The 14,484-nt window shown below is 40.7% G+C and overlaps 1 protein-coding gene across 5 annotated transcripts in view; it reads left to right on the forward strand.

Annotated features, from left to right (window-relative positions):
- Positions 1–11,754, forward strand: part of DTNA (dystrobrevin, alpha) — a 523,318-nt gene extending 511,564 nt beyond the window's left edge. For 3 of the 5 annotated variants that reach the window (XM_006835059.1, XM_006835053.1, XM_006835055.1), the window contains 3 exons: positions 1,413–1,581; positions 5,833–5,965; positions 7,680–7,697. In XM_006835059.1, coding sequence (XP_006835122.1) covers positions 1,413–1,581; positions 5,833–5,965; positions 7,680–7,697 — 320 coding nt within the window. Of the gene's footprint in view, positions 1–1,412; positions 1,582–5,832; positions 5,966–7,679; positions 7,730–11,448 lie in introns of those variants that run through there. The other 2 variants (XM_006835060.1, XM_006835054.1) reach the window with 2 other exon arrangements.
- Positions 11,755–14,484: the final 2,730 nt, after the last annotated feature.

Raw genomic sequence — 14,484 nt, forward strand, 5'->3', positions numbered from 1 at the left:
TCATAATGAATGACTCTGTACAGGGTTTTTGAGGAGCAAATGGTGGGTTTGAACTGCCGATCTTACGGTTTGCAGTCCAGTGCTGATAGCGTGATTCAAAGTGACATGCTATTTTCTAGAGTCCAATTTCTTACTAATGTTATTGTTGTTGTTTTTGTTGTTGTTCTTGTTAAGGGCTGTAGAGTGGTTCTGACTCATAGCATCCTTGAATAGAGTTTCCGAGGAGCTGCTCTTGGGTTTGAACTACTCACCTTGGGGGTTAGTTGTTCAGTGCTTATCCTACAGTGACACACCAGGTTTCTACTTGCTAATGTAATCAATGGTATTTTGGAATGCATTATTTGAGTGAGATTCAACTGAAATGTATCTTAGTAGTATCAACAAAAGGAAAGATCTTGCAAGAAAATGAGTAGGGCATAATTGAAGGAAACTTTTTCCTACTAATACCACATGGAGTTTTAAACCTCTTTACAGCATGGTGTGATGTGGAGTCAGTTTCGACTCACAGTGACCCAGTATAGGGTTTCCAGGGCTGTAAATCTTCACAGGAGCAGAAAGCCTCATCTTTCTTCTGTGAAGAGTAGCTGGTAAATTCTAACTGCTGACCTTCAGGTTAACAGCACAACTCATAACCCACTACACTACCCTGACTCTTTCTTTACAGCACAAATGTGTAAATAAATAATACTTTACTAATTAATAAATCTCATATTCCTTAAGACAGACTTCACAAGATATTTGTCTAGCATGACTGTGATCATATAATGAAATTATAACAATTCTCAGAAATAAAATCTGAATATAAAAAAAAAATCCTAGATTAAAATTTCTTAAAGCCTCTGTAATTAGAAGCAAATTAATTAAAAACCATTGCTGTTGTTTTACATTAAGAATCACAGAATAGGATAAAATGGCAGAGTTAACACACCATGAAAATGGCATAGTCCGAATGCCCTAGCAAAGATGACTAATAAGCTATTCTTTTTGTATAAATTTCAAGTACTATCACTTTATACTTTTATGATTCTTTAAAATATTAAGTATTTTAATGTTAAATGTTCAGTATTTCCTAACTTACAGTAATATTAAACAAAAGTACAAGTTACTTTAATTAAGATTTTTCTAGAGACATAAAAGGGACATTTTAAGGAGTTATATTAGTTATTAAGAGACAAACATTTCTAATAACATTTCAAAAATCTAAAAGAAAATGCTATAAACCAAATGATGTTATATCAGTATCAAGTCCCATTTAAAAAGATATATAAACATTTATTTGGCTCATGTACTACCATAACTGGTAAATATCGTATGTGACACAAGTTGATTTATGTTACAGTATGTCTAGTTCTTTATTTATGGATCATCAAACTTAACAAACCATTTTTTATTTCTTCAATTGTACCTGATAGAGTTGGGGAGTGAAACGGAGAGTAATGTGGATTCTGAATTTGCAAGGACTCACTTTGAGGATCTTGTTCCATCACCAACCTCTGAAAAGGCTTTTCTCGCACAAATCCACGCCCGGAAACCTGGATACATTCACAGTGCAGCTGCCACCAGCACCGTTCACAGTGACATGTGAGTGTCTTCTGCTTGGAGTTATTGTCTTAGTAACAGAGCCATCTGTTGTTGTTGTTGTTGTTAAGTGCCGTCGAGTCGGTTCCGATCCATAGCGACCCTGTACAGGGTTTCCGAGGGTGTAAATCCTTACGGGAGTAGAAAGTCTCATCTTTCTCCCGCGGAGCGGCTGGTAGTTTTGAACCGCTGACCTTAAGGTTCGCAGCCCGATTCGTAACCACTACGCTAGAGTAGGGAGCATAAAAAAAGGAAAACACGGTTGCTTAGTCCCATATTCTGGAAAAGAATGCTGCAGTTTCCTTGCCTGCCAGAAGAGGCAGAAGTGAGCTACATTTAAATAGGCCATTTCTACTTCCCCCACCCCTGTCCCCACCTCTTACAATTCCTACGGGAGAATCAGTAACTTAGTCCAGGAAATAGCTCTTGTGAATTTTCTCTGCTTGACTATACACAAAATAGTATAAAAATTGCTCCCCAACACCTTGGTCAATTAGCCTAACATAGTCCCCAAACACATGTTACATTCATAGCCTAAGGCATATGTATTTTATAAAAAATAATTCAAAATTGATTTACATTAGATGTAAAATATAAAACTGTAAAAGTTTTAGAAAAAAACATAGGAGAATATCTTCAGAAAATCTTCTAGGGGTAGGCAAAGAGTTCTTAGATTTGACATCAAGAACACATAAAAAAATAAACTGATAAACTATACTTCTTCAAAATTAAAAACTTTTGCTCTGCAAAAGACCCTATTAAGGGACACCATAATTGATTGGCATAGAATAGTCTACAAAACAATGTTTTATATCTTTTGTGAATAGCAACAAGGATCTTAAAAGCTCATGGTGTTGTTTTTGTTGCTAAGTGCCATCTAGTCGGTTCCCACTCACAGAGACCCTATATAGCATTTCCAAGGAGTGACTGGTGAGCTTGAACTGCTGACCTTGCAGTTCAAACCAACCTTGCAGTCCAGCGCATTAACCCACGTGCCACACCAGGACTCCATGAGCACATGAATGGCTACCTAATGTGTTCCTCCCTGTCTGGAGAAAAGAAGAGTGATGAAAATTGAAGATGCTTGGAAACAATTCATCCAATGGACTAATGAACCATGTGAACATCCGTCTCCATGACCCTAAGACCAGAACACGATGGCCCCTGCTACCACCCCACCCCTACCAACGGCTCTGAAAGGGATCACATTAGAAAGTCCTGGATGGAGTGGAAGAAAATGTGGAACAAAATCCAAAACCACAAAAATTGACCAGACTTACTGACCATATAGACTAGCAGAACCCCGAAACTATGGCTCTTGGTCACCCTTCAGGTCTGCAACTAAACTCATTCCCCGTGGCTCAATTTCCAGTCAAGCTATAGATCAGTATACAGTGGAGACAACAACACTAGTGAGATATCCTCACCATGGCACAGTCAACCATTTGAGATCAAAAGAGCAGCACTTACCCAATGACAAAATTCCGAGGGGTTGGGAAAGGAGGAGGAGTAGCAGCAAGAGAGGAAGGAGACTAAGTAAGTGACTTTACACCAGGGCATTGTAGTCATTGAGATGAAACAAAGTGCATAATTGATTGACTATAAAACTGATTTTCTGCTCTATAAGCCTTTACTCAGTTCACAATAAAAAGTTAAAGAGAAAAAAATGCTCCCTGCCTTTCAAGAAGGAGCTGTGGTAGCACAGTGGTTAAGTACTCAGCTGTTAACTCAGAGGTCAGTGGTTCAAACCCATCAGTCACGTAGCAGTAGAAAGATGTGGCAATCTGCTCCCACGATTACAGCCTTGGAAATCTGTGGGCGGTTCTATTAGGTCTACAGGGTTGCTGGGAGTTGAAATCAACTCCATAACAACGGTCTGAATGTCAGCTTTAGCTGATGCAAGAGGAGCCATGGTACTCAATGTGTAAGTGCTCAGCTGCTAACTGAAATGTTGACTTTTTAAACACACAGGAAAAAGACCTAGTGATCTGCTCCCATAAGATTACAGACTAGAAAACCCTGTGAGGCAGTTCTACTCTGTCACATGGGGTTGTTATGAGTGAGAATCTACTTAAAGGCAACTTGTGGTGCAAATGGCTTGTGCTTGACCACTAATGTAAAAGTTGGTTGTTTGAACCCACCCAGCAGTACAGCAGAAGATAAGCCTGGCAATCCACTTCTGTTAAAATTCCTGCTGAGAATACTCAGTGGAGCAGTTCTACTCTGTAACATATAGCCTCACCTTGAGTCAGAGCTGACTTGAGGACAACTGATGACTAAAGAGTTAAAATAAGTAAAAACATAAATCTCATGAGAAAGTAGTCCAACTTGAACAATTCATTAATATTAGGTACAACATGTATATATCTGATCCTTGAAAGAGCAATTGTGCAAAGTTTTTCACCCAATTAGATCTGTATACCTTGACAGAGACACCGTTTTTCTGTAAACCTGAGACAGCTCCAAGTAGTCAAGGAAACGCAAAGCACTAAGGCAAAGTTAGGACAGACCTGCAGACCCAACTGAGAAGAGAAAAGAGAAAGGAAAAGAAAGGAGTGGGCTTTCAGGGAAATGAGACCACAGGCAAAGCCTTACCAAAAGGTGGAAAAGGTGATAGTTGAAGACTACAAAAAACAGAGAGGTGATAGTGCTTGATGTGAAACGTACCGCAGACTAGTCTAGAAAACTAAACTGTCTGTTTCAAAGACCCAAAAGAGAAACTAGCCAGAGAGCTTTCTGGTGTTCTGACTCTCAAGCCCAGTTAATAGTGTGGGATTACACAGACGTGTGGTAAAAACCAGCTGTGAAGTAGCCCAACAGAAAACCAAAACAAAATAGTCAGAATGTAATTTTAAATGGCAGTATGATGCTGATATGAATCTTAGCTGGCTTTCTTTTCCTATTATTTAGGCTTTTTTTGTTTGTTATTCAGAATGGTGAATTAATTGTCATCTGTTTTGTCTGGTAAATACATATATGTTTGACTTTTTATAATTAAACATTTACATGAGTAACATGAACTCTCCATGTTCCAATTCTAAAATCCAAGGCTATGGCTTAAACTGCCCAATTCAGCTGGCCCTGGTGTGGGAGCGGCCACTGTTACCAACACAGGCCACAGGCGGTGGCAAGGAAAGGTCATAGAGGCCTTGCAAGCCCACTTAGAATTGTCCCAAACCTCCAAAAATAGCATGAGCATGTCATACTGATATAAATAAACATGAACGATGACATTTAAGTTCCAACTCCAGCACTTTATTTAACTGCTCTCTTCTTTCTAGAGGATATTTTAGTATCTGTAAATATCTGTACTGTCCAAACATGAGCTGTGTCTTACCCCAAGAATGTTTTAGTGCTATGATTTAGGTGAATTTACGTTCAGTCCCATGAGGAGCTTTACAAACACGTTGCAGTTACACTTTAGTTAATGAACTCATTCTTATTTCATAGTAGAGTTGGACAACTTCAATGGATCTTTTAGATTAAGAAATAGTATAAATGTTTAAGATTAAGAGCTAGGAGTTGGAGAATTAACCTTCCTGGTATAGGCTAGATAATAATCTGAGACTTGCTTCTACTATAAAAAAATAAAGTGTGTGTGTGTGTATGTGTGTTTAATATTGTTGTTATTGTAATCGTGAACACATGTCTTAAGTATGTTTTACTCTAAGGCTCACTCTACTTATAAAAAGTATTCTTTGATTCGATTTTAAAAAGCCCTCACATTGGGAAAATGGTTGTTGTTGTTAAGTACCGTCGAGTCAATTCTGACTCATAGCAACCCTATCCACAGCAGAAAGAAATACTGCCTGGCTCTGCAGCAGCCCCATGATTGTAGTTATGTTTGAGCAGGGAAAACTCTATTATCACTTCAAAAGACAAGCTTGTTTTTATTAAACTGAAAAGCATTTTAAAAACCAGCCTTTCCCTGAGACCCTTAAGAAAAAAACCAAGATTATCAATTAGCACCAGACAGCCATAGAAGAATTGCATATAAGAAATACTTCCATTAGTATACTTCCAAAGATTTTTAACTGCTTGGAAACCCAATACGGGGCTGGAACCTATATATGAGTTGGAACAGACTGGACAGTGCTTAACAACAACAACAATTTGTAGGTAAAAGAAGCCTACAGATGTGAAAGTGAATTGAACAACTAAGAAAGGGGAAAAGTGCTCACAAAACTAGTTAACCCAGGAATTCCGTTCATACTTTTTTCCTAAGATTTCCTCCAAAATGTGGTTTGTTTCCAGTGTTACTGAAGATGGGGATCCCTACGTGCGACCAGAGGAGGAGAACTATGAAAATGACTCGGTTCACCAGCTGGAAAATGAGCTTAAGATGGAGGAATACCTGAAACAGAAGCTGCAGGATGAAGCCTATCAGGTACCTGGGAGCCAGGGCTCACCCCCACCATGCCCACTCCAGCCTTCTAGCTGGGTCTTTACAGGATCAGTGCCCGTCTCCTTCCTCTATACTCCATTTCCAGAGTGTGCCCCTTATTCCAGGGACTCTGGAGAGTGACCGTGTTAAATGCTTCCTCTACAGCGGTCACGCACTCACTGTGTGCTTGTCTACACTCTGATCCGGAAAGCAGAAAGACGCCTTGTGGCACTAAGAGAAACACAGTGATTAACCACAGTTCAGACTCCTCTGGGATCCTTAAGAAAGATATATGTTTCCTCATAGATTGAAAAAAAGGGAGGCACAAGGAAATTGAACAAGCATAATTATATTGCCTCCCTTGCTGAGAGTGTGGATACAGTAACCCTTCCCCTCCCTCCACACCTCATGGCACAGGTAAGTAGGAGGGTGACAAATGTTTGGAGAACTGTCAGTTCCGTGTCCAGCATGGTGTGGAGGGACAGATTTTTCAACCATACCAGAATTTATTAACCCAGCTGAGAATTCACTCAATTGCATATGCAATTATGAATAAATGGAATCCTTCACTCATACCATTATTCTCCTAGGAGATGGTTCTACTGCCTTCTTTGTCTTTCTTGTATGTCTCCTTTCCCTTTACTCTGCAGGTGTTTTGTGGGGTGCCTGGGGTTTGCCTGTCAGACCTGCTCTTCTCTGGGCCCCGTGAGTTATTTCATCATGTCAGGCTTTCTGTCCCAGGGACATCTGACTTTCTCCACCTTTTTCATTTGTCTGTGGCCCTTGTCCTCTGTTAGTAAAGGAAAAAGAAGCCAGAAGAACAAGTTATCTGCTACTTCATATGTGCTGATAAGTTCAGCCTTGAAATATTTTCCTAAGACAAAGATGAGGCTTTCTGTTCCTGTAAAGATTTACAGCCTCAGAAACCCTATACAGGGTCACTATGAGTTGGAACCGACTCAACAGCACCTAACAACAACAGTGCTACAAAAACTGTCACCATCCCCTAACACAGGACCCACGGAGAGCACTTTCTCTGTGTAACTACTACAACCCATCCACGGAGGGGCTAGACCTAGAAAGAAGCTGCCAAGTATCTCTAGGGACATGAAGGGATGGCATTCACATTTAGCTTTGCTGCCCTGAAAGAGATGTGGCTAAAACATTCATGTTCTGGTTTATGCTGCTAAAGGCACCCGTTAGGACTCCCTCTTTGAGCTCATCCATGTTTCTGGATGTTTGTGACAGCAGCCATTGAAATTGTAGAAGCAGACAGCCTTCTTTCACCATTCCATATTAAACATTAGATTTTATTTATTTTAGTGAACTAGGAATGTAACTTGGTGTGAGTCAAATGAAGAGAACTTCTATTCATGACTAAGATTATACTTGGAGTTTCGACATCACCTTCTCTCTCTCTTTTCCCTCCCATGCCCCATGACTTCAAGGTCCAAGGGCAAGACAGGGACCTTGAAGTCAAGAGGCTCTAAGAAGTAATGGGCCTGTGTCTCCCTCAAGACATATGTCCCGGAGAACATCAAAGTGGTTGCCTTGGGTGCCCTGTAAGCATATGACCGTTTGATGAATCTGTGTGCTCTCTTCATTCACTGACTTTCTCTCTCTGTCTTTGTGCATGGCTTTCAGCCAAATAATTCACCAGCTTGACTGCATCACAGACTTGACATGTCACCTTTCTTGTGTCCTTTGTCACCCACAGGTCAGCTTGCAAGGCTGAATGCAATATCCTTTTATCACTCTCCTCTCAAGTAAGTACCGCCTTATTTAGGAGGACACGTGGTCACTGGTCACTGAGTTCTGACAACTTGTAAATTCACAGTCATTCTTGCTCAGCTGTTTCTCTGTGGCCAGATGCCTTCCTTCCCTGCAGATTGCAAAGAATTATCCCTGGTTGTGGAGCATTTATTTATAAGCCAGTGACGTTTGGACAGAATTCTTGAGGAGTAGATTTTTTTTCTATTCTATTCATTAGGAAAGTTGGCACAGAAGTTGCTCTAACATTAGAGGGGCCCCAGAAATCCTCTGTGACTGTCACACTGTCCTTGCCCTTCACCCATCCATAGCAGCATCCAAGTTTGCAGCCCTCTAGCTCTTGAGAAGGAAAGAAATCCAAGCATCTCTGGTAACCCAGCACCACCAGAGAAGAGCCATCTCCCTAAGTCATGCTGCATGTAGGATCCCAAAGACCCAGTGTTCTGACCTTCACAAGTCAAAAGACTACCATGTATTATTAAAGCAAACAAAAGAATCAAAACACAGAGGAAACTTTCTCCAGCTTTATGTGTTTGGGACAGCCGAGTAAACTCCATTGTAAAATTCAATACAATTTCAATTGATTTAAAAAAAAAAGTATGTATGTGGCCTGTGAGCCCACCCCAGGGATCTACTTAATGCACCTTGTCTTGGACTGTCAGTAGCCCTCAATGATTCTCTTAATGTAGAGACAATGACACTTGGCTGGCAGGATCATTTTTGTGGAGTGGTCAGAAACGCTGGTTACAGAATCCAATAAACCTAGTTCCAAGTATGGATTCTTCCACATCCCAGCAGCATAACCTTAAGGGTCCCTGGTGTACCACTGTAGAATAAGCACTGGACTGCTAACTGCAAGGTCCATAGTTCAAGCCCACCAGCTGCTCCAAGGGAGAAAAAGAAGGCTTTCAGCTCCCATAAAGATTTACAAGCTCAGAAACCCTACACAGAGATGTTATGAGTCAGAACCAACTCACATGGTAGTGAAGGGCTGCATAACCTTGGGTAAATTATTCTATCTGTGAGTTTCCTCCGTATAACAGATCATAGCACCTACCTCATAGGGAAGTTGTACTCACTGGTTCTTAAAGAGCTTCATGTAGAAAAGTGTACTACATTCATGGCCATTGTAGTCATTGCTTTACAAACAACTCAATAAGTAGGAGCTACTATGGCTACTATAAGGAGCTCTGGTAGCATAGTGATTACGAATTGGGCTGCAAACCTCAGGGTCAGCAGTTTGAAACTACAAGCTGTTCCGCAGGAGAAAGATGAGGCTTTCTGCTCCCATAAAGATTTACAGCCTTGGAAACCATGTACAGGGTCGCTATGAGTGGGAACCAACTCCACGGCACATAACAACAACAACAACAACAACTATGGCTATTATAAGGACTTTGGTAGCGTAGTGGTTACAGGTCGGGCTGCTAACCTCAAGGTCAGCAGTTCAAAACTACCATCAGTTCCACTGGAGAAAGATGGGACTTTCTGCTCCCATAAAGATTTACAGCCTCGGAAACTCTATGTAGGGTCACTATGAGTCGGAATAGACTCTACAGCACATAACCACCACCATGATTATTACAGGAGGATATGGGAACCTCCAGGACTCAGAACTAGCTTGTTCTCTCTACTAGTATGAACAAAGTTGAAACTCCACTCATATGCAGTGACTTGGTATGCCTCATACTACATTGCCACAGAAGTCTACGTGGTTTCTCTGGCTCAAGCTAATGGCCATTTAGATGCTTCCCATTATGGTTCAAAGCATGAGCATCTCCCATAGTAATCAGACTGCTTTGACCCAAGAACTTGTGTCTGCTTTAAACGTTCTTCCCCAAACATGGTGGTGGTGGTAGTTATGTGTCGTGGAGTCGGTTCCCACTCATAGTGACCCTGTACAGAGTTCCCAAGGCTGTAAATCTTTACAGAAGCAGAAAGCCTCATCCTTCCCCCACGGAACAGCTAGTAGTTTCGAACTGCTGACCTTGCAGTTCATAGCCCAATTCGTAACCACTACGCTACCAGAGCCCATGGTAATCTCCTAAATCCGTAGTGAAATTGACAATAAATGCTGTCAACTCTAGTAGTGAAATTGAAAAAGGGATATGACATATCAATTAGCAATGAAGACATTTTAGCTCAAATACTACTGGCCTCCTGTCTCAGGCCTCAGGTTAAGATTAAGGAAGAAAAAAATTGAAAATCGTGGCACAATTGCTACTATAAAATATGCTTTATGAGCTATGAGGTTATTTTGATGTGAAGAGAGGGATTGTATTAACCTGTTCTGTTCTCCCTTCCTTGAATTTGAGAGTGCTATGCCACATGATTAGAGTGAAAAAAACTCCCAGGAGCTATTTCTGAAAATAGTCACTCCAATTATAACAAACCTAGGCCCAAAGGAGCAAGCTATATCCTTTAATACCATGTTCTTCCTCTAAGCTCCAGTAATTCAATAATTTTTATTCTGCATATTATTTAAACATTAATAGCTAATTCTAAGAAAAATATATTTAAAAACGAAGCCTTAACATACACCTAGATCAAAATTTGCATTTGTTTCTTGTACCTAAAAGCTAGAAATCTCAGTACTTTGAAAGTGCTTAGGCCATTTTTATCTTCCTCTACAAATCTGGCAGTAAAAAGTTGTTAACAGTTGTGAACTCTGATATTTACTGAATCTTGGACCCTACCTACCTGATATTCCATAGGACTTTAGCATGAGCCAGCCTGCCAATAACTCAGGCACTTTGGTAAAGTTCATTTAAAAAATCTGAGAAAAGGCTGCAGAAACTAGTGACTTCTCATTGCTACAGCTAGTCCTATCCTATTATAATTTTACATTATGTAGCCAAGAATTATCACGGAAATTTTTAGAACAGTTTTTATGATTGAACTGTTTATGTTTGGAGTTTCTAACAATGCAACAAGACTAAAAATTATTTTTTTAAGAAACAAAAACTAGAAATTATCTCCAAGTGTATGCATCTCTTAACCAAGTAAGTGTCCTGCAGCCAATTTCATGAATGTGAAGTCAAGTAGCCATTCACTGAGACAGAGCCCTCCATGGGTAAGGGTAATGGGCAGAAGGTGGAGTGCCAAAAAAATAGAAGACTCAGCTTCTATTCAGAAAGAGCTTCTGAGCCTGTTTGAAGATAAATATACACTCATCAACATATTAAAAAGAGTGGAGAGAGTAAAACACTGATTTTCAGCTAGCCACTTCTGAATAAACAATATTCATAATAGTTACCACTCAGACTGTAGAGTTCACCAGAATCACTGAAGTCTTGGTTTGTATTTTAGCCATCCTCTGGCCACATGATACACCATTCTGCCAAGTCGAGCACAGCTTAATTTTATATTTAGGGAGACTGGACAACCAAGAGCAGAATTTTTTTTAAGTCTGCATGATATTCTGATGTTGGGTCAGTGGTCGTATCTCCCTGTGCAATGGACAGCACAAATGGCTCTGCCAGTTCTGCTATAACCATCAGATGCCTCCAAGAATCAATACAAATGACTTGGTAGCCTTTCCTTCAGAAGATAGCAATTCCTGATTGTTACAGAAAGGAAGTCGAGGGTGTATGTGTGTGCATGGTGTGTGTGTGTGTGTATGTGTTGGGAGGTGGGAAGGGGATCCTAAGATTCATAACTCTAATTTAGAGAACAGTTTTCATCTTTTAAAAAAATGACACATTCCTTATTCCCAGGCAAGCTATAGTCAGACAGATGATGAAAGTAACATGAAAGCTGGTGGTGAAGAGCTCTGCATCCCACAGAGGAGGAGAAAGCAGCCGGGGCAGCAACTTTACAGAAGAGAGGAACCACCATGGACAAAGCCCTGCCCCTAAAGATGTATTCTGCTGATAATAGCACAGTTAGCTCACTTTTTGTTCTAAGATGTGTAGTTCATAGGTGCGTGCTTTGAGAAGGGGAAAAACAAAAACAAGAAAAGACTTTCGTTTCCAGTTAATTTATCAGCTCCATCTTCTGTAACCTGGCTCATTCCTGGTAAAGGCTGACCCCACACTGCTGTTACACATGATAGCAGTATTAACACGCATTTTCAACCTTTGCACATGACCCTGAATCTTTTCAGTCTACTATGACAATATTAATACTGTTTCTAGCTAGAGGTTTGATTTCTGAATTCTTTGAGATTTTAGCAAAACCGTTTGTTGTACACTGTACCCTTTTTTTGTTCCCACAGCAATTGGAAAAAAACAACCACTTGCAGTTAGTCGCTTGTCCTGAAGGATTTGGTTCCTGAGTGTGTACACTCAGAGTCCTAAGACCAAAAAGGGTGCTTGGCCTGCATTTGGTGCCAAGTCTCTGTGAGCAGCGACTTGAACCAAACACACCAGGAGAATCCATTCTTTGGGGCTTCTCTCCCATGTGGGGTTGTTTTCTTTCAAAATACTCTTAACAAATCAGCCATAGAATTTAGTGTAAATATTTTTCCAAATAGATATCATATTCAAAAAACAAAAAAAAAAAGGCAACATTCAAATTATATAGAATCTAGTTTTTAAAATCAGCACAGATCTTCTTAAAACTGTGAACTATGTTTTGAAATACTCGTTACTAAAGCTGTTTATAAACCACAGGTGCCATAATTTCCCCAAATGGACTACAGTGATCTCTGCTCTGCCATGGTCTTGTTTCCTCTGTTGTAGCTTTAGGGAGCATGTCTTTAACTGCACCATTCATTCACAAGTTCCCCAATCAGGTTGTTTGGAGGCCTTCAGCTTTAAATGTACAGGCTTAAAGTGCGCTTGCAAACGTTTGCTCTCCTTTTATTTCTGAATGTTGATTGCCTTAGCTGGTCACCTGGTTTTCTGCATGCCGTCTTTTGTGGTCATGTGAGAGAAGACAAGCTCTTAGGAGTTGAGTTGGGATTTTGCCCTCAGTGGAAAGCTGATATACAAAATAGCTGTCAAAGGAAGGAGGCTGGAAGATTCTATAGGTCTTTTCTGTGGGATCTCTTAAGAGACACCTAAAGACCTCCCTTAGGGATTCTGGGGGAAATGAAAAAACATCTTCTATTTGTTACAAGATTTCATGAAAAAAACTGCAATGTTTTTGATGCATTATCCTAAAATTATGAGTTCCCAAATGCCTGCTGCCTCCTCTCAGAGAGAGGACATCCTTTTTGAAGAAGGGTTCTCAAAGTGGGGTCTCTGGGCCAGCAGCATGAGCATCACCTGGAAATTTATTAGAAATGCGAATTCTTAGTCCCACTCCAGGCCTACTGCATTAGAAACTGAAGCTTGGACCCAGCAATTTATGTTTTAATAAACCTCCCAGTGATTCTGATACACACCAAATTTGAAAATCCCTGTTTTTAAATAAAGATTTGTCATAAAAATCTCTGAACAGGCCTTATTTAGAATTAGCAACAAAGATTCTAAGTCAATCTCAGAGCTTCAGTGATTGATTTTGCTTCTAAGGCTGCTGGCAGAGACCCTCTCCTGCCCCCATTTAATCGATGGGCACCCAGCTGAGAGCAAACGTCCAGACCAGCATCTTCAAGCTCTCTCCAGAGGGCTGGGAGCTGTTCACGGCTCTGATTTGATCAGAAATCATCTCCTGGGCAGACCTTCGGAACAAAAAATCTGTTGCCTTGGGACTTTTGCTCTTGGTTGGCACTAGTAAGGAGCTCATTCTGCCCCTGGATGGACTCAATCATATTTCCCTCCAGAGAGCCAGCCTGACAAGTGTCCCTGAACTCAGGCTGACACCAAAGTGGCACAACTGCACAGTGATCAGATTTCTTTGCACAGATGTATTTTATTGTGGGTTTTGTTGGTGTGTCTTACTTCACGTTCATCTCTTTTCCACTGTCCATCTCTATGAAACCATACCTCTCTAGATGGAGTGAGTGGCCACTGGTGCCTCATACTTAAAACCACTACATCCCAACTACCTGCATTACTGTCAGCTCTAAATCATAGCCAGGGAGTTTCTGAACCTGGAAATCAGACCCTGCACTTGGCATTCTGCCGCTGACTGGACAGAGCTGACAGACATTGTCACTTTATGTTTCTGCATCCAAAAGTGTGTTGGAGGTTTGAACTGTTTTGCTGATAACCTTCCCCCTTGTCATAGCTTTCATTACCAACTCCATTGCACAGTTATTGATACCATCGTACAAAGCCATTGCAAGGCCTCTGGAAGCTGCTACCAGTGACCAGTTTCTGACTAACCAGCCGCCTTTTCTTTCTCTTAGCTCCACGTCATCTCTGAGACCAGACTCAAGCACCCCTGTCCTGTAACCAAGACAAAATGGCGTGTGTTGTTTTGGTTTTTTGTGTTTTTGGGTGGATTTCTTTCCTTGGCTCTCCAAATTTACTTTTGGGGTCTAATCTAAGTTGAAACTCGGTAGGTCCACTAGATACAACTAGATCTTCCGGTGGTTGTTTCTTGTTTATTCCACATTGAATTGCACACCCATTCCCATCAGAGATGATGGTCTATTAATGAGCACTGGTCTAACATAACAAACCTTCCCCCAGAGCACCATGTTGTAAGGGGGAAACGTGAAATCTACTGGATGGGTTTCAGGAATCAGTTGTGGTTGGTCAGGATGGAAGTTGGGGTAAGTTTGGTTGGTCAGAGGGAGATGTGCTGGAGATTGTGAAAAATGGGTTCTTGAATGATCTATTCTACACAGGGAAGGTTCATTTGTAAGTAGTAATGTGAACTGAATTGCATTATAAGTGTGGCCTTTGTTGTGATATACTATG

Source organism: Chrysochloris asiatica, unplaced genomic scaffold (genome assembly GCF_000296735.1).
Source record: "Chrysochloris asiatica unplaced genomic scaffold, ChrAsi1.0 scaffold00015, whole genome shotgun sequence".
In the NCBI taxonomy this organism is placed as follows: Eukaryota; Metazoa; Chordata; class Mammalia; order Afrosoricida; family Chrysochloridae; genus Chrysochloris; species Chrysochloris asiatica.